The sequence below is a fragment of the Oxyura jamaicensis genome, chromosome 25 (genome assembly GCF_011077185.1).
Source record: "Oxyura jamaicensis isolate SHBP4307 breed ruddy duck chromosome 25, BPBGC_Ojam_1.0, whole genome shotgun sequence".
NCBI classification, from domain to species: Eukaryota; Metazoa; Chordata; class Aves; order Anseriformes; family Anatidae; genus Oxyura; species Oxyura jamaicensis.
In genome coordinates, this window is record NC_048917.1 from 1587100 (window position 1) to 1605518 (window position 18419).

Below are 18419 nucleotides of genomic sequence, written 5' to 3' on the forward strand. Positions count from 1 at the left end.
CATGGTGTCCCCATCCCTGTCCATGGTTCCCCGTCCCCATCCATGGTTCCCCGTCCCCATCCATGGTGTCCCCATCCCATCCATGGTGTCCCCGTCCCCATCGGCGGCATCCCCGTCCCCCACTCACTCCCTTTCCGACGCCGGTAGAGGAAGCAGGCGAGCGCCACCAGGAAGCTGATGACGAGGATGCTGGCCCCGATGGTGGCCCCGGCGATGATGCCCACGGGCAAGACCTCTGCAGGGGACGAGGACGTGGGGACGTGAGCCGGGGCCGGGTGGCGCGGCGGTGGCCGCGGCGCCGTGTCCCCGGTACCTTTCTCCTCCAGCTGGATGATGGCGGTGCCCGGCCCGAAGCTGTTCCAGGCGGTGCAGTTGTAGTGGGTCTGGAAGTCGGCCTCCATCACGTTGTTGATGGTGAGGGTGGACAGGACCCCGCTGCCCGTGTTGGTCCTCTCCACCGTGTAGCGCTCCAGCGTCCCTGCCTCCAAAACGTTCTCCTTCCAAGCCCAGGCCTGGCGGAGGGGGCTGTGTCAGCGAGGAGGAAGAGGAGGAGGAGGAAGATGGGGACCGCGGCCCCTGCCCGACCGCCGCTCACTCACGATGCGGTCCGGCGGCGGCGTGCTGCCGATGAAGCACTCCACCTTGCCGCGGTCGCCGCGCGCCGCGTACTGCACCACCTCGCTGGAGATGATGGGGGGCCCTGCGGGAGGGACCGGGGCGGGGGGGGGTCACCAACACCCAGCGGCACCCCCCGGGGGGGTCCCCACCGCGGGCACCGCGCCCCCCTCCGCTCACCGTTGACGTAGAGCGTGACCTCGCGCTCGCCCACGCCGATGCGGGGCACGATGGCTTTGCAGACGTACTGCCCCGCGTCCGCCTGCGTCACCGACTTCAGGTACAGCTGGTTGCTGTTGCTCAGGACCTTGGGTGGCAGCACGGGGGGCTCAGGAGGGCTGGCGGGGGGGGGGGTGCATGGCCCCTCCTCGAAGCCCCCTGCCCTCCCCAAGGGGCTCAGTACCATGTTGGATTCCTTCTTGGTCCAGGTGAGGGTCAGCGGGGGGTTGCCGGACCACATGCAGGTCAGCGTCACGTCGGAGCCGATGTCGGTGACGGTGGGCTTGGGGGCCACCATGATGCGGGGGGCAACTGGCGGGGAGAGGGGAGGGTTGGGGAGGGGCGTGGGGGGGGGGTCTCGGAGGGGTGGGGGGGCTGCCCCACTCACAGTGCACGTCCACCAGCGTGCTGACGTTGGTGCTGCCGATGTCGTTGTGCACCTCGCAGGACACGGGCTCGGTGAAGAAGGTGTAGTCCACCTGCGTGTCGTACTTGTTCTCCTTGGCCTCCTCGATGATCACCCCCCCCTTGGCCCACCTGGGGGAGCGGAGACCCCGGCTTCAGCACCACCCCCAGCCCCACCACGACGCCGGACCGAGCCCGGAGGTCGGGGCGAGCCCGTCCGGGGGTCCGGGGGTCCTCCTCACCTGTAGCCCTTGATCTCGGGGTTGGCGGTGGCCATGCAGGTGAACACGACCCGCTCGCCCTCCTGCACCGTCTGGGGCTGGATGGACAGGGTGACAGTCGGGGGATCTGCGGGAAGGCGGACGGAGCCGTCGCGGCCGCTGGGGCGGGCTCAGCGTGGCAGAGAGAGAGAGAAAGGGGGCGAGGGGAGAATCCCCCGGCCCGGCAAAGCCGCCCCCGTGTGCTGCCACCCAGGGCACGGCGCGGGGGGGAGAGCCCCAACGCTGCCGTGTTCTTTCGGGGTGCCCAGCATCCCTGCCTGCTATGGGCACCCACCATCCCTGACCGGTCTGGGTGCTTGGCGTCCCTTCCAGAAGTGGGTGCCCGCCGTCCCTGATCAACTTGGGTGCCCAGCATCCCTTCCAGATGTGGGTGCCCAGCATCCCGGATCGCTTGGGGTGCCCCCCACCCCTTCCAGAGGCAGGCACCCACCATCCCTGATGGATTTGGGTGCCCCCCACCCCTTCCAGAGGCAAGCACCCACCATCCCTGATGGATTTGGGTGCCCCCCACCCCTTCCAGAGGCAAGCACCCACCATCCCTGATGGATTTGGGTGCCCCCCGTGGCCGTGGACCCGGCCGGGCCGAGCCTTCCCGCAGCAGCCACTGGAGGTCGGTGTTCACCGCGCCGTCCCCAGCTGGCCCCCGCCTGCAGCCGGCGCAGCCCGGCTCTGCTGAACCCCAGCGGGCGCAGCCTCGGCCCCCACCTGCCCAGGCACCTTCTGGGGGGCTCCAAACCACGGGGTTGGGACCCCCCCCCCAGCACCCTGCAACACCCAGCACCCCGAAATCTCGCTCTGCCCCGGTGACACCCCCGTGCCGCGTCCCCGCGCCGCGGCATCGTCCCCTCCGTCCCCGTCGCGGACTCACGGTGCACGTTGAGCTTGACGAAGGTTTCCTTCCCCGCCGGGACGGCTTCGTTGGTGCTGCGGCAGGAGAAAACCCTGCCGATGTCCAGGTCGGTGGGGTTGATGGCCAGCAGGCTGGTCGTCGTCTCCCGCTTGCCGTCAGCCAGCACCTCCTGCCCGGGACAAGGGGACGGTGCCCGCGGTGAGCTCCGGCGCCGCGCGGGGCCGCGGAGGGACCGAGGGAGGGGACGGCCGGTACCGTGGTGGTGACGGCTCCGTCCTGCTGGAGCCCGTCCCGGTACCAGACGATGGTGGCGGCGGGCTTGGCGCTGCGCGCCCGGCACGTCAGGTTGTACGGCGTCCCCGCGCGCAGCAGGATCTCGGGGGCTCCGTCGATGGTGGGGTCCTCGGGGGGGACTGCAGAGGGGACAGGGGACGAACTGGGGGCACGGGGGACACTGGGGACCCTCCGCACCTGCCAAGCTGAGGAGCTAAAACCTTGGTTTAAAACTGATTTGTTAGGGGTGGGCTCTTGGGGAGAACTGGGGGGGGCCGGGGGGGGTTCATGTTGTGCTGCAGGGATGGGTGCTGAGGGAGGGGCTGGGCTGCTTGCAAAGGGCCCCCGGGTGCTGGCTCTGATTGTGCAGGTGGGAGCCGGGTGCAGGAGGAATGGCTGATGGGGACCCCCCCATCCTGGGAGCCCTCTGCCCCATCTGAGCCCCACGCGGGGTGGGGGGGCACAGGGGGACCCCGCTGGGGGGACCCCCCCCGGGCACAGCTCGGTGCCCAGCCACAGCTCCCGCTCGCGCGCCTTTTATCTCCTGCCTCTCTGATGGGAATTTCAACGCCAGGGGAAGGAGGAGAAAGGAAAAAAAATATTAAGAAAAGCAAGAAATCCGCCCCAAAACCCCATTCATGCAACATTTCCGCTGCGGCTCCGGCATCATCTTTTCTTTTTTTTTTTTTTTTTTTACAAGACACAAAAGTCAGGGAAATCAAAGTTACTGCGCTCGTAGGTCCCGTAACTCAGCCACGGCGTGAATATAGATTGAGGCATTAAAGATAATGGCACAGCCAGGCTGCTGGAGGCAAGGCAAGGGGGAGGCGGCGGCGCAGGCACCAGCAGCCTTCCCTGAGCCTGCCTGGGCTGGCTCGGGGGGTCCTGGGGGCACGAGGGGGCTCGAGGGAAACCCGGGGACAACGGGGGGGAGCCGGGCTCGCGCCTTACTGAGCACGGTGAGCTTGGCCCGGCGCGAGCGCAGCGCGGCCTCGGTGGCCTGGCACTCGTAGACGGCGTCGTCGGAGAGCTCGGCGTCGCTGATCTCCAGGTTGTACTGGCCCGAGTCGGCCGTGCCCACGATGCGGTAGCGCGGCCAGGCTGCGGGGACACGGCGCGGGGTCAGTGCCGAGGGGACGGGACCCCCTGGGTGCTCCCCGTGCCCCCAGATTCTGAGCCGGATTCGCTGGGGCTGGGGGCTCGGTCGCTGCCCGGTGCCAGCTCCGGCCGTGTGGGACACGGGCAGGCAGAGAGGGGACGGGGCACGTGGGGGGGGGTCCTCAGGGCGTGCAGGACCCCAACACATGCCAGGACCCCAGTGCATGCAGGATCCCTGGTCCACGCAGAGCCCCCGGTGGGTGCAGGACGGAGCAGAGAGCAGTGCCCAGTCCCTGCCGGAGCCTCACCACGGGACACATGGCCCCGCTCCGGCACAGGGAGCTGGGAAAAGGGGGCTGCAGCACCGCGGGAGCCGTAACGCCCAGGAGGCTCCCACGCGGTGACACCCCCTGCCCCGCGTGGTGACGTTCCCTGAGCCTCCTCCGGGTACCTTTCAGGCCCTGCCCCATCCCCAGGGCCAGCCCGTCTTTGGTCCATTGCACGATCCCGGAGTAGTTGAGCACCACGCAGGAGAGGACGATCCTCTGGCCGGCCACCACGGTCTGGTCCTCCGGCTCCTCCACGAACCGCGTCTGTGCCGCTGGGGACGTGGGACGGGGATCGGTGACGGCCCAGGGCACCCCACAAACCAGCGCCCAGTGCTCCGTCATACCGGTGGCACCGGGCGCTGCCGGCACCGGGGAGCCGCGTGCGGCACGGCACGGCCAGCACCGGGGTCCCCAGCGCCGTCCCCAGCCCCCCCAGGCCGTGTCCCCGTGGTGCTGTGGCCATCACGCGGCGAGCGGGCATCGACCGGGAGGGCAGCAGGGGGAGCGCGGGGTGTGTGTCACACGCGTGTGGCTGTGTCACATGCGTGTGCGGGGGGGGCAGGTTTGGGGACCCGGGCACACCGGGGTCCCTGCCCGCTTGGGGAGAGCGGGGACAGCGGGGCAAGGGGCATTTTGCCCCCCCCGGGGTGGCAAGGGGAAGCTGCCTCTCTCTCCCCCGTGCTCGCCTCCCCCCCCACCCCTCCCTGAAAGCCTCTTGCTAAAATATTCAAATGATTTCCGCTGCGGAGCAGGAGAGGGGGAGGCAGAAATCCCTTCTGGGGATGAGCGAGCTGCAGATAACGAAGCCGCTAAGTCCCCAGCCCTGCCTCCGCCTGCGTGGCCCGGCGAGGCCTGGCACGGCTCAGCACAGCTCAGCACAGCACGGCACGGCACGGCACGGCACAGCATGGCATGGCATGGCACAATTTGGCATGGCACAATTCAGCATGGCACAGCACGGCACGGCACGATTTGGCACGGCACAATTCGGCACGGCACGGCCCTGCATGGCCCAGCACCATGCACCTCGGTGTCCCCAGCGTGTGCTCTGTCCCCAAGAGCCGGGTGCTCCGAGCCCCCTCTGCCTTTGATCCTGCAGCCAAAGCCCCCGGCAGCTCCCCAAACCCCCCCCGCCGCGGCCCGGGAGCCCCCAGCACCCCCCGGCTGCGCCCCAGCACCAGGAACCAACCCAAAAGCATCGCCCCCAGGCAGCTGGAGAGAGCCCCCCCAGCCCGCACGTGGCATCGGGCATCCCCAAATCCCTGGGATGGGGGCACCCCAGGAGCCGGTACCCCAGGACCCATGGACGGGGCACCCCGGGGTGCTGAGGAAGGGGCACCCAGCCCTGCAGCCCCTCGCAGAGCCCACCGGGACCCACGGTGACTCGGGGATGGTCACTGCCGGTGTCCCCCTGTCACATCCCACCCGCGTGGGCATCACAAACCCCCACCCCGGGGTGCCCCCAGCCGGCCACGGGGCCCTGGGCATGGAAGGGGGCAGCTGGGGACACTCGGATGTCCCTGCCACGTGCCCCCCCGTGGGACACTCGGATGTTCCCCCCCCCCTCCCCCCCGTGGCAGCGTTTTGGGAGAGGAGCGGGAGCAGGGACAGGGGGAGGGAGGGAGATAAAGGGAAGGAGAGAATGGGAGAGGCGGGGGGAGGGATGGAGCTGGGGGGGGAATAAAAAAGCAGAGCGGAGATCAAAGAGGAAGGTGCCTGGAGAGAGGTGGGCGTGGGGGAAGATCAGAGCTGGGGAAGGGGGGCAGGCAGCGGGGGGGGGGGGAGCTGCCAGCCAGCCAGCGGGGACCCACGGCCAGCCCAGGGCCACCGCGGGGGGACACGGAGCGCCCGGTGGCACCCGCAGAACGCCAAAGCGGGGTGCAGGGCCGCGTGTGCAAGCGTGGGAGGAAGCCCCCCAGCCTGCTGCAGGCACCGTCCTGTCCCCGTCCCCGTCCTGTCCCCATCCTGTCCCCGTCCCCGCCGCTGTTTAGTCTGGCGCAGGGCGATGCGGGGGGTGCTCGGCCCCGGCGCAGCCAGCACCGCGCGTCCCTCACCGCGCCGGGTCCTTGACATTGCGCCAAGGAGCCCACGGATCCCTCGCCAGGCCCCGGGGGCACGGCCGTGGGGTGCCGGGCGTGCGCACCCGGCCTGCGCCCACCCGTGGGTGCTCGGGCACGCGGGGGGCTCCCGCGGAGGGACCCGGCGGGGACGGAGCCACACGCCCGGCCCTGTCTCCCTCTATTTATCAAATGAAGGTCTGATTAAGCCCTGGGGCTGGTGCTCCAATCTCCCTCTCTCTCCTCCCGCTATTAAACTCAGGGTTCAAAGAAAAGCTTTTTATTCGCGCTGACAGCTTTCAGATGGAGCTAAATCTCTCCGCGCTCGAGATTTTTTTTTTATTATTATTATTATTTTATCTCTCTCCCTCCTCCCCTTCCTCTTCTCACCGCTTTTCAATTTAAGCCTTTTCCCCTTTTCCTCTTCCCAAGTTGTTCGCTTCTATTTATATTGGGGGAAAAAAAAACACACAGGGAGGAAAAAAAAATAATAATAAAAAAAACAGAAACCCACCCTCCGCTGGTTTCATTCTGCGGGAGAGAAAAGAGGATTTGGCTTCCTTGTGGCCCTGCCCGGCAGAGCGGAAAGGAAGAGACGGGAGGGAGGACGGGGCCGCGGGTGGCTGCTGCAGCCGGGACCATCGCTGTCCCCGTCCCTGTCCCCATCGCCCTGTCTCCGTCCCCATCCCTGGGACACGCTGCTGGCTGTCCCCACGCTGTCACCGCGCTGTCACCGCCCCGGTGCCGGCGCCCCGAGCCACTTGTCACCCGGCACGAGGCAATGGGATGGAAAAAAAGCGCAAGCGTTGCGGCCGGCCCCGAAATCACCCGGACGGCGCCACGGATGGACCTCGGGCACCGCCAGCGTGGGGAAACCGAGGCACGGGGCCGAGCGCCACGCTCCCGGCGGGGTCACCGCGTCCCCAAAACCGGGAGGGGGGGGGGGGGACACGACGGGGGACACACGCAGCCCGCGGGTGCCATCCTGCCCGTGCAGCGGGCGGGTGCCGCGGCTGGCGGGGGACTCGGCGGAGCGGAGACGTGATCGACCCTGGCACTTCCCCGTCCTCCCGCCCCATCTGCCGAGGAGCAGGAGCTATTTTAGGCTCCGGCAATTTGGGGCTTTCTGCTAAAGCCGGCCCCGTGTCTCTGGGCAGGGACGCGGGTGGCTGGTGGTGGCCTCAAGGAACGGAGCCCCGCGCGTGTCCCCAACCCAGGGGTGGCAGCCAGAGCCCCAAACCCACCCAGGGACCGAGGGGAGAAGGGACGGGAGCTGGGACGAGGCTCGGGGCAGAGGGGACCCTGCGGCTGGCGATGCCCCCAGCCTGCTCCCGCTGCGTCCCTGTGCCACACAGGCGGGCGATGGCACCAGGACGGGGCCCCGGGTGCCAGCCCAGCCCGGCAGCACGCTCGCCCGCAGCTCACAGCCGGCAAATTGATATTTGCTAGAGAGGGTCCCCGTTGCCATCAACAATTTATGAGGCTGCTTCGCTGCGATTACCCCAGCAAGACAGCGCTGCCCGGGAACAGCGCGAGCCGCGCGCTCTGAAAGCATCTTGGCAGGAGAAGCCGCTTCCGCTCCTTGTTTGAAGTCACTCAATGCCCTCTTCTATTTTCTTCTCCTTCCCCTTCACTTTTTAACGCTAACGTGGCCAGAGGGTGGGCGGTGGGGATGGGAACGCGGTGCCGGGATACTGGGGTACGGCAGGACGATGCTGGGGTGTGGCGTGAGGATGCTGGGGAGCCCATCCCAACGCCAACTGCGCCAAGCCCCAGTCTGTGCCCCCTGCTCCCTCACCAGCCCCACGCGCAACCCCATCCAACCCGCGTCCCACCCATCCGACATCTCCTTCCCCTAATCCCGCTCTGACGGACATTAATTGAATATTACCATCCTTTAATTCCTCGGTAATTGAATCCCGCCGCAGCTACCCTGCACCCCCTGCACCAGCATCCCCATCCCTGTCCCTGTCCCCATCCCTGTCCCCGTCCCCATCCCTGTCCCTGTCCCCATCCCTGTCCCCATCCCTGTCCCTGTCCCCATCCCTGTCCCCATCCCTGTCCTCTCCCCATCCCTGTCCTGTCCCCATCCCTGTCCCCGTTTCCCCATCCCTGTCCCCGTTTCCCCCCCCCGTGGCCGCCTCCAGACCCAGGACCCCGTCTCCGCTCGCGGTCCTCCCGTCCCAGCAGGAACGGAAAGTATTTCACCACCCTCATATGACGCCAGCGCATCGCTGGCACGCGCCCAGCGCCAGGCTGGGAGGCACCAGGGCAGCCGGCGGAGGGGACGGGGCCGCATCCAGCCCTGCCCCTCGCCGCCATCTCGGGGAGTGGCCCCGGGGTGTCCCCAGCGTCCCCGCGGGGCTGGCACGGGGCTGGCGGGGGCTGCTCCGTTGCCTCTCCCCCTCCCCACTCCGCTTCCCGCTGCCGAAGCTGGTGGTAGCAAAGCTCTCCGGGGAAGGGATGCTCCAGTTATTTTCATTTTTTAAAAGGCAAAATTATAAAAACAAATGAGGAGGAGATCGGTTCCCCTCCTCCCTGCTGCCTTCGGGCGTGCCGGGTCCCCGCCGTCCTCCCCGCGCCCTGGCCACAGTGACCTTGGCCGTGCCACCAGGCGCGGCGTCCCCGGGGGCAGTGGCACGTGGGGTGCGCATCGGGGACATCTCCGCATCGGGGACATCTCTGCATCAGGGACATCTCCACATTGGGGACATCTCCATACTGGGGACATCTCCACACTGGGGACATCTCCGTGCCCCCTGTGCCACCACAGCAGCTGGAGTGCCACCGGCTCCGCCAGCCCCCCCCGGTGTCCCCAGCCCGTGGTGTCCCCTCGCTCCCCGCCACTGCCGTCCCCCGCCGGCCAAGGAGCGCCGCCGCGATTGCTTGTGACACCAATCTCACAACAAATTTAGCAGCTCATTTCCCGGCCGATCAAATATTCCACCTCGATTACCTCCCGGGCAGGAGACGGGCGCCGCGCCGCCGCGCGGGCGGCCAGCACCTCCCGCCGTGTCACAGCCCATCAGTGTCACCGCGGCGGGGACGCCTGCACTGCTGGGGATGGCAGGAGGGGGGCTGGGGGGCTGGGGGACACACACACAGCCCCACCACCCTGCTGCCCCCCCCCCCGCAAGGCGCTGGGGGGAAACTGAGGCACGGGGAAGGCGCCTTGATAGGGGATGCGCAAGCGGTAGCGCAAGGCAAGGATCTGGGGATGGCTGTGACACCCCCAAAATGCCACGAGCGATGGCAGAGGACCCGCAGGGACGAGGAGGAGAGGAGGCACCAGCTCGTGATGAGACACGGGGAGAAAATACGCGGCGCTGGGAACATACGGAGCAATTTTCAATTGAAACCTCGTTGGGAAGAGGCATAAATACCGGGGGAGATGACGCGGTGGAATTGGGTTCTATTTTTCGTTCCTGAGGAGCCTTAAATATTCCCCACCTAATAATAATAATACAAAAAAAATGAACTCCCGACTTACGAAACAACATATAAATTCCCCTCGTAATTACATTACTTTCAGCGCGGCAAAGATGCCAATAAAATATAAACCAGTGCTGGGCAGGGAGAGGGAGGAAATCGAGAAGCGAATAAATGAAGTGCTTCACGGCGTTACGGCAAACGAGCTAGGCTGGGGGGGAGGCACGGGGCCAGGGTCCCCATAGGGCCACCCCACGGTCCCTCCAGCTGCGTGCACCAGGGGACCGGGATGGGGGGGTTTGGGGGCCTCTTGCTGCCCTGTGGGGAGCCCCCTGGAGCCCCACTCCTCCCCCCTATGAACCCCATTCGTTTCCCCATGGGAAGCCCGCAGCCCTCCCACTGGAACCCCATTGCCTCCCCACGGTGGCCCCGCTGCTGCCCCATGGGAACTCTCTTGCCGTGCCCAGAAAATCCCGTTGCTGCCCCCACGGATTCCCCATTGGAACCCCCCAGGCCCCCCCCGGGGACACCTCTGCTGCCCCACAGCACTCGGTGCCGACCCCAAGGCGCCGTCCCACAGCGCTCCGAGGGTTGATCCTGGCAGGACCCTGCTTTAGGGGTCCCCACGTTCCTCCTGTCCCCCCCAAGGCGATCGCACCTGCGGGACCCCGGTGTCCCCAGGAGCCCCGAGCCCCCTCCAGCGCCCCAAGGGCCGGGGTCTCCGTCTCCCCCCGACCTGCCCTGCCCGGAGGCAGCGGCCGGCCGCCGTTTGTGAGAACCTCGGCGCCTTTCTTCTGCCCTCGGCCCCTGAAAGGGGGCAGCCAGGCAGAAAGACAAAGGCTCAGCGCGCCTGGGGGGCACGGGGGGCCGGGCACGGCCGGCGGGCACGGAGCGAGGGGCCGCAGCGGGGTGCGGCGGCTGCACAAGCGTGAAGGAGCGCGTGCAACGGCGCTGTGCACGCAGGGGAGCGTGCACGAGAGTGTGCGTGGGTGTGCAAGTGCACGCACAGGAACGTGCACACGTGTGTGTGTGTGCACGTGTGTGTGTGCACGTGTGTGTGTGCACGTGTGTGTGTGTGCACGTGTGTGTGTGCACGTGTGTGTGTGTGCACGTGTGTGTGTGTGCACGTGTGTGTGCACGTGTGTGTGTGCACGTGTGTGCATCCACGTGTGTGTGTGCACGTGTGTGTGTGTGCACGTGTCTACGCACCAGCTGCTCGCACGGGACCACGTGCACACGTGCGTGCACGCACCAGACGCTTGCTTGCACGGGATGTGCACGCACACGTGTGCGTGTGCACGTCCGCATGCTCGCCCAGCACCGTGCCCGCACCAACCTTCACGCTTGCACGGGTGCGCGCGCCCCAGCTGTGCGCGTGCACAGCTCTGCCCTCGTGCCCGCGGGAGCTGCGAGCATGAGCGCGGGCCGTGTTCATGTGCACACCCGTGTGCACACGTGTGCGTGTGCACGTGTGTGCGTGCACGTGTGTGCGTGTGCACGTGCACCCTCCCCGAGCCGGCCCCGCTGCGCCCATGCCGGGCTCCGTGCATTTGTGCTGAGCAGAGCGGGGCAGCCTTCGCACCCCAGCCCCCTCCTCCTCCTCCTCCTCCTCCTCCTCCTCTTCCTCCTCCTCCCCAGGCCGCTGCCCTTCGCACAAAGGCCAGGGGAGCCCGTTGGGGGGCCCCCCCCCCCCCCCCCCCCCCCCCCGGGCTGTGCTCAGCCCCCACGGGGGGGGGTGGGGGGGGGACGGCAGGTCCCAGGGTGCCCCCGTCCCCCCCCACCCATGGGCGAGCCGGGAGCTGGCGGCGCCTCTGCCCTCGTTATTTCCTCTTCATTTCTGGGGCTGTCAGAATTATGGAGCAGGGCTGTTTATTGGCTTGAGTTTAATTAATTTGTGTAATATCCCTGTTAGGAACAATGTCTAATTAAGACTTTTTGTTTGTGTGTGCGCGCCGGGGGGGGGAGGGGACTTCTTCTTTGGGAAAGGGGAAAAAAATAAAATTCCCTAATCATTAATGGAGGGGAGAGAAATATTTAAACAGGGCTGGCACCCTTCCACCGAGCTGCTGGTAAGCGCTCTCGTTACAGATGTCTTAATGAGACATCTCTTAATAATGGGATTATCATTCGCATTCAATCGGGACGAGCAGCTGGGAGCGCGAGCCTCCGATACGGGGCCTCGGCGGCGCGTGGGAGAGGACGGGGCAGAGGGAACGGAGCCCCCACCACGGACGGGACCCCCCCCCCCCCCCCCCGCCCTGCCTCAGTTTCCCCACCGGCGCTGGATAAATCCGGCGTCGCCTGGGGCTCGTGGTGCCGAGCTCACGTCCCTGGCAAAGGGGGGTTCAGTGGGGATTGGGGGGGGATGGGGTTGGATGGGGGCTGATGGGGACGGGGGGCGCGGTGACCCCTTTGAAAACACAAGGTTTTTTTTTTGGGGGGGGACGACCCTCGTTGTGCCCCCCCCCCCACACCGCACGGCCCCCCTCCAGAAAAAAGGGGCAGGAACCTCAGCCCGCCCCGACCCCGTGGCCGCCACGAGGATTTGGGGGTCCTGGGTGGGGGGTCCGCAGGGCACCCCCCACCACACCCCGCCAGCACCCCGGGGGTTCCCGTGGGGGTCCCGCGGGGCTTCGTGCCCAACCAAAGCCACCTTGGCCAAACGGGGCCCACCCCAGTGCCGGGGTCCCCGTGGGGTGGCAGCGGCGGGGGGCCGGGAGCGCCGTGGGGGCCGCCCTGCAGCCCCCCACCCACCCCCCCCCTCGCCGCCGGCCCCTGCGAGTCCCGCAAAGGAGAAGCTGGAGCAGCCCTGGCTGCGCTCCTGCGGTCGGAGCCCAGCAATGATCCTACAAGCCTGGAATTTGAGGAATTTCCTGCCAAGGCTCTCTGGAAGAAGAGGGAGAGAAAGGAAACCCGGCGTTAACCCTCGGCTCCCCGCGCCCCGGCCCCAAATCCGCCGCGGGTGGGGGCTGGCACGGGGGGGGGGGGGGGGGGGGGCCCGGGGTTTTTTTGGGGGTGTCCCCTGGATTTTTATTTATTTATTTATTTATTTATTTTTTTGGTGGGGGGCTGCTGCTCCCTGCCGCTCCCCGTTCGCTTTGGCCAAGCTGCGTGCGGGGCCCGGGCCCCACAGCCCTCCCCCGGGGACAGGCGAGGCTCCGTGCCTCAGTTTCCCCGCTCTGCCCTGGCAGAAGCTGTCCCCAACCCTCGTCACCTCCCTGTGTCCCCGGGAGGCCACCTCCAGCCCCCACTCAGCCCCCGTCCGCCCGCCGTGCCCCCCACCCCGTCCCCAAGCCCCCACGATGCCCCCCCCAGCCCCCGGCCGAGCCTCGTGCACCCCAAAACACAGCGGGAGGCCGGGACCCCCCTGGCAGCCCCACAAAACTCCCCTTTCCCCCCAAATTTCCCGGGAAGGGCGGCGCAAGGAGGCGAGGGAGAGGAGGCCGGGGATGCTCCGGGTGTCACCGCCCGGGGCCCGGTGCCACCAGCGGGTCCCCTCGTGCCCCTTGCACCCCCAGCCGGGCACGCGCTCCCTCGTGCGCCCACGCTCGCCCCCTCGCACGCCCGCGTGCAAGATTTTTGCTCCTGTTTTAAAAATTATTTTTTTTTTAATTTTTTCCCCCTCCGCCGTTCCCATGGCAACCCCCGCACGGCGCACGGCCGCTCTCGGGTTTGAAATAAAAGTTGTTTTTCCTCCCCTCCTCCTTTTTACTCCACTCTTTTCGCGGGCCCCCCCCCCCCCCCCCCCTTATTTTGATTTCCATTTGGATCATAATCCGCCCGTTGCCATGGCAGCGCTGGCAGCCCATTATGTTCCAGCCCTTGCAGAAAAAGGCCTCGCTCCCCCCTTTTCCCTTCCCTGCGCCTTTTTCCGAGGGTTTCGGCTCCCCGAACCCCCTCCTGCACCCCCCCCACACCGCCATACCCCAGCCCCGGGTACGCTCCAGGCCGGCTCCGAGCCCCCCCTGCCCCTCTCCGAGCCCCCCGCCCGGACCCGCTGCGAGCTTGGCTCCCTCCGTCCCCTTAACTCTGCCCCGAGCCTCCTCCTCCTCCTCCCACCCGGACCCCCGGCACCCCGTGCCCCCCCCCCGGTGCTGCACACGATGGCTTTTGGCTGATTTTGGCCCCCTCCATGTGAATTTTCAGCGCCCGCCGCCGCGCACCCACCCAGGTGGGGCTGGGGGGGGGGGATCGAGGGTGCCGGGGTCCCGCTGCGGGCGCAGGACGGGTCCCTTTGGTGTCCCCGTGTCCCCCCCAGCCCCCCCCAATGCCCTCCCGCACCGTGCCCACCCCCGGCTGGGAGCAGGAGGTTATGAAAATGAGCCGTGCACCCAGGAGACTGTAATTATCTGCTAAGTGTGAAAGCTAGAGTGATTAATTAAGAGATAATAAAAAGAAAAGGAGGCTGGAGAGGGAATAACGGATGCTTTGATGATAAAACCTGAGGTAAGGCAAGCAATTAGGGGAACCTTTATGGGGAGTTAGCGACAAGCCCCCCGCCGCCCGCGCTGCTGGGGGGCTGCGTCCGTCCCCCCCCCCCCGGATGGAGCCGGTGACACCCCATGGGGCCACCAGGGTCCCCTCCCCAGTCCCACAGGTGCAGGGGAAGGCGCAGGGGACACTGAGGGGACACCGGGGGGCTTCCCGGGGCCGTGGTGGCCCCTGGCTGTCCCTGCAGGCTGGCGAGGTGGGTGCCGCAGGGCCGGGTCCGGTGGCCCCAAGGATGGGGTGAGGGGGGGCAGGGGAGCACCCATGGGTGCCCAAAGGGCGGCCAGAGAGCCCAGGGCAGCCCAGGTGGGCTCTGGGCCAGGCGGGGCAGGAGGAAAGCCGGCTCAGGATTAAATCAAGCTCGAATTAAAGGCTGGGGATGTAATTAATGCTGGTCGGCTCGGGTCGGCGGGGTGGAGGTGGCCGACGGCCCCGATCTCACCTCCGAGAGGAGGGCGCTCGGGGTGCCCGAGGTCACCGCGGGCGGGGGGACGGCCAGAGCTGGGGGGGTCCTGCAGGAAACGGGCAGGAGGCCGCTAGGATGGGAGCGGGACGGGGCCGCTGCCCCCCTTCCCCCCGGGATGCTTCCCAGGCAATAAACCACGGCCCCAGCTGGGGAGCGGCCGATTCAGCCCTGGCACGGGCGGCCCAGGCAAGTCCCGGCACGGGGCCGTGGCTGCCGCGGCAGGATCCGTCCCGCCGGCCCCAAAGGCTGCCACGGCCCCGCTGCGGGGCTGAGCTGGGGCTCGCTGTGCGCCGGGGCAGGATCCGGCCCCGTCTGCTCGGGGCAGGACGGGTCCCCTGCACAAAACCGCGGCACCCCCGGCGCTCGCAAAGGAGCTTCGGGGCCCCGGGGGAGGTCGGGACCCTCCCCACCCGCCCCATGCAGCCCCCGTCCTCCCTCCGTGCTGGCGCTGGAGCCCCACGGGGGAGCACCCGGGGGTCTCGGGCCCCCCATGCTGCCAGCCCCTCCCCCTGGGTTAAGCATCTTAATCCCAGGCTGCTCCGATCCCAGTTTGCCCAAACTGGGATCGCTGAAGGGCGCTGCGGGGCACGGAGAGGTGGCAAAGAGCGGGGCTGGGGGTGCCACCCCCAGGTCCCCCTCGCTGCGGGGCTGGGGGGATGCGCGGTGACCCTTTGGGGCTCCATCTCCTCCTCCGAGGTGTTCTGGGGACTGCAGGGTGGCAGGGACGATCACGGTGACCCGGAGGGGACCCGGGGGACAGCTGGCACGGGTCCACGAGCACCGTGGGATCATGCTCAGCGCAGCGTGGGGTTTTTGCGGGTGGGCGAAGCGGGCGTGCAGGGGATGCCCCGAGCAACCCGAAGCCACCAGTGGCTCCTTCGCTCCCCGAACGTCCCCGGCCTTCCCCCTCTGCCCACGGATGGGGGGCGATGCCAAGCGCTGGCACCCCCCAGCCGCGGGGACCGGGGCCACCTTCCCAACCCTCCCCGGTCGCCGCGCAGCGGCACGGGAGCTCTCCCGGGGGCTTTTATTACCCTGCAGCAGACGACGGTCAGCTTACAAATCACATCACGCCACCGCGGCTCCGGCGGGGAGCCGAGCCACCACGGCCCCAGGAGGGGAGCACGGGCAGGTGCCCGCCACCGTCCCCAGCAGCTCCCCGCGGCCACCGAGACCCCTTTGCCTCCAGCCGTCTCCAGCAGCCAGATTTGGGGTGCAGCCCCTGCCCAGCCAGCTCGTCCTGCTCCCTGGCACAAGAAGGGTGGCCCCGTGCCCCGGCACCGTCCCTCCTGCCCCATACGTCCGGGGCAGCCCCAGGCTGCGGGATGCTGGTGCCGCACCAAGTGGTTGGCACCACCCCAGGGTGCCTGCAGGGGCACGGGGCAGCGGGAGCGGAGCCCTGCACCCACTCCCCACCCGAAAAAGGCACCAGCATGGGGGCCAGAGGGACCGGCCTGACCTCGGAGCGCCCGGTCCCGGTGCTGCTCCTGCCCCTTCAGCAGTGATGCACCCAGGGGCGAGGGCTCCAAAGGCAGCGGGGCTCAGCCACGTTCCCCCGGGGCACGCAGCGAGCTCGAGGGGTCTCAGCGCAGCCCCCGCTGGCACCAGAGCCCTGGGACAAGCCCCCGCCGCCATCTCTCCGCTGTTTCAATTTCGCTGCTCTTCCTTGGGAGGGAAGAAAGAAAAAAAACCACCACACGCAACAACCCACAGAGAGAAGGAGAAGAAGAATCGCCCAGAAAATGAATAAATATTTCAATTTGAGGCGCAATCACAGCGAGTGATTGAAACGGGGGGAAGAATAATGGGTTTCATTTAGATAAGATACAGAAAATTATTTAGTGAGAAATGAAGAGTGATGAAACCCATTCAACATCTTTGTGTGAGCGGGTGTAACTCCATGAATGGCACAGACGCCCCCCCCCCCGCACCCACACGCCTGGCTCCAGGGTGGGGGGAGCCCACCAGATTTTGCTCCCACCCCCCCTTTCCCCAAGCATCCCACCTTCGAGCGGGGCCGCGGCGGGGAGGCAGAAGCGAAACTTAGCGGTGGCAGGAGCGAGATGGGGACCGTGGCGGGACGGGGGGGACGCAGGGATGCTGGGGGGGTGCTGCCACCCCTGTCCCTGTCCCCCCAGCCCGTCCAGCTCGTCCCTGCGGCGAGGCAGAGCGCAGAGGCCGGCGCGATGCACATGGCACCGTGCGGGCGCTTTTGTTCCCGGGAGGGCAGCGGAGCCCCACGGCGCTTCCCCGAGCCCTGCGCGGGGGAGCCTGGGATCGGCCCCCCCCTCCGCCCCGGCCCTCTAAGAGGCTTTGCATGCTCCTTTTAAAGCCCCCCCCCCCCCCCCCCCCCCCCCCTTATTCGACTCATTTTTGTTCCTGGCATCTTAGCAACGCCGCCCCCTTAATTAAAAATTAGATTGGATTTTGCAGCAGGGAAGGACCCGGAGGCCGTGCAGGGGCTGGCTCGGAGCAGGGCAATGCCCTCGAGCACCCGGCCACGCACCGCGTCCCCCTACCCCTTGCCATTTGGGGGGACACTGCGGGGGGGGGGGACACCCCAGCTGAGACCCCAGCAGCTCGGTGCCTGCACGGTGCCCGTCCCTGCGGGGTCCCCGCTGGTGGTCGGGGTGGCCGGGGGTCCCCAGCTCCGCACCCCTTGCTCTGCGTGACCTTGGCTGCGTGGCGCCCCGTGCCTCAGTTTCCCTGGATGGCTCCGTATGGTCATTTGGGGGGGGGGTCATGTAGGGACGTGGGGGGGGCTCGGGCGAGCCCCTGGGTTGCAGCAAGCCCTGTAAAGTGACCGGGGGAAAAAGGGGGTGCCCCACACTGTCCCCAGCCCCGCTCCTGAGCGCTGCCCAGGCTGGGAGCTGGGGGTCCCGGCTGCCCCCGGTGCTCGCCCCCCTCTCACTGAGATATCCTGGGTGGACGGACAGACGGACGGCAGAACCCACTCGGCCAGCATCGCCACGTCCAGGCCGGGTCCCCCGCACATGTCCCCCCCCCCTGTTGCGGATCCCCCCTGGTCACTGGGGGTCCCTAGAGCTGCCGGGTCCCCCCCCGCCTGCCCCGGCACCGACAAATTCCTGTGTCCGAGCACCGCGGCCCCCCCCGGACCCCATCGCCTCCGGCTTCACCCCGGCTCCAGCGGGACCGGACCGGGGGGATTAGGACCCCTGCGGGGGGGCACGGCCCCGACTGGGGGACGTCCAGCGGGACCGAAACCGGGGGGGGCCTGCCCCGAAGCGGGCGGGAGGGGGGGGGCTACATCAGGACGCAGCAAGGGGGGGTCCGTTTGGTCCCAACCCGGGGACGCGGCTCCCCAGCCGGGGTCCACCAGCACAAACCCGAGGTCCCAGCCCCCGCTGGGGGGCTCCCCCAACACGCTGCCCGCCCCCCCGCCAGCCGCGGGAGCCCCCCCAGGAGCCAGCCGCGGGCTCCCTTGGCCGGAGCCGGGCGCATCCCAGCGGGGCGCGGCGGCACCGCGCGGGTCCGGAGCCGGGTCCCAGCCCCGGGCAGAGCCGGACCGAGCCGTGCCGTGCCCCCGCGAGCCGTGCCAGGCTCTTCGGTCCCCCCGCTGCCCGGTGCTTACCTTGCCCGTAGGAGTCAGCGAGAGTCAGGAGGCAGAGGAAGAGGATCCGCATGCTCCCGTCCCGGCCGCGCTGCGGGCACGGGGCGCGGGGGGGGGGGCCGCTGCCCCGCCGCCCCGCTCGGCCCCGCCGCCGCTGCTAGAGCATGGCCCGGCCGGGCAGGGGCCGGGGAAGGGCCGCGGGCTTCGCTGGCTCCGCTCCGAGCCGTGCCGAGCCGCTCCGAGCCGTGCAAAGCCGTGCCGAGCCGTGCCGAGCCGTGCCGCGCCGCCCCGGAGTGCGCGCTGCCGGCGGGGCGGGGCCGGGCCGGGGGCGGCAACTG

At 68.2% G+C, this 18419-nt stretch overlaps 2 protein-coding genes across 2 annotated transcripts in view; one reads left to right on the top strand and one right to left on the bottom strand.

Annotated features, from left to right (window-relative positions):
• KIRREL1 (kirre like nephrin family adhesion molecule 1) overlaps positions 1-18310 on the bottom strand; it is a 20671-nt gene extending 2361 nt beyond the window's left edge. Inside the window, exons 1-12 of the mRNA XM_035346619.1 lie at positions 18103-18310; positions 4193-4342; positions 3595-3744; positions 2626-2783; positions 2389-2539; positions 1482-1587; positions 1223-1371; positions 1019-1146; positions 796-922; positions 600-700; positions 314-512; positions 88-235 (exon numbers count right to left, since the gene is read on the bottom strand). Of these exons, the coding sequence (XP_035202510.1) occupies positions 88-235; positions 314-512; positions 600-700; positions 796-922; positions 1019-1146; positions 1223-1371; positions 1482-1587; positions 2389-2539; positions 2626-2783; positions 3595-3744; positions 4193-4342; positions 18103-18154 (1619 nt within the window). The 5' untranslated portion in view covers positions 18155-18310. The remainder of the gene's footprint in view (positions 1-87; positions 236-313; positions 513-599; positions 701-795; positions 923-1018; positions 1147-1222; positions 1372-1481; positions 1588-2388; positions 2540-2625; positions 2784-3594; positions 3745-4192; positions 4343-18102) is intronic.
• On the top strand, positions 4399-6345 carry LOC118178254 (protein transport protein SEC31-like). Its single transcript, XM_035346615.1, has 2 exons — positions 4399-5600; positions 5636-6345. Exons 1-2 carry the CDS (start codon positions 4612-4614, stop codon positions 5697-5699), a joined length of 1053 nt encoding a protein of 350 aa, XP_035202506.1. The 5' UTR covers positions 4399-4611; the 3' UTR covers positions 5700-6345.
• Positions 18311-18419: the final 109 nt, after the last annotated feature.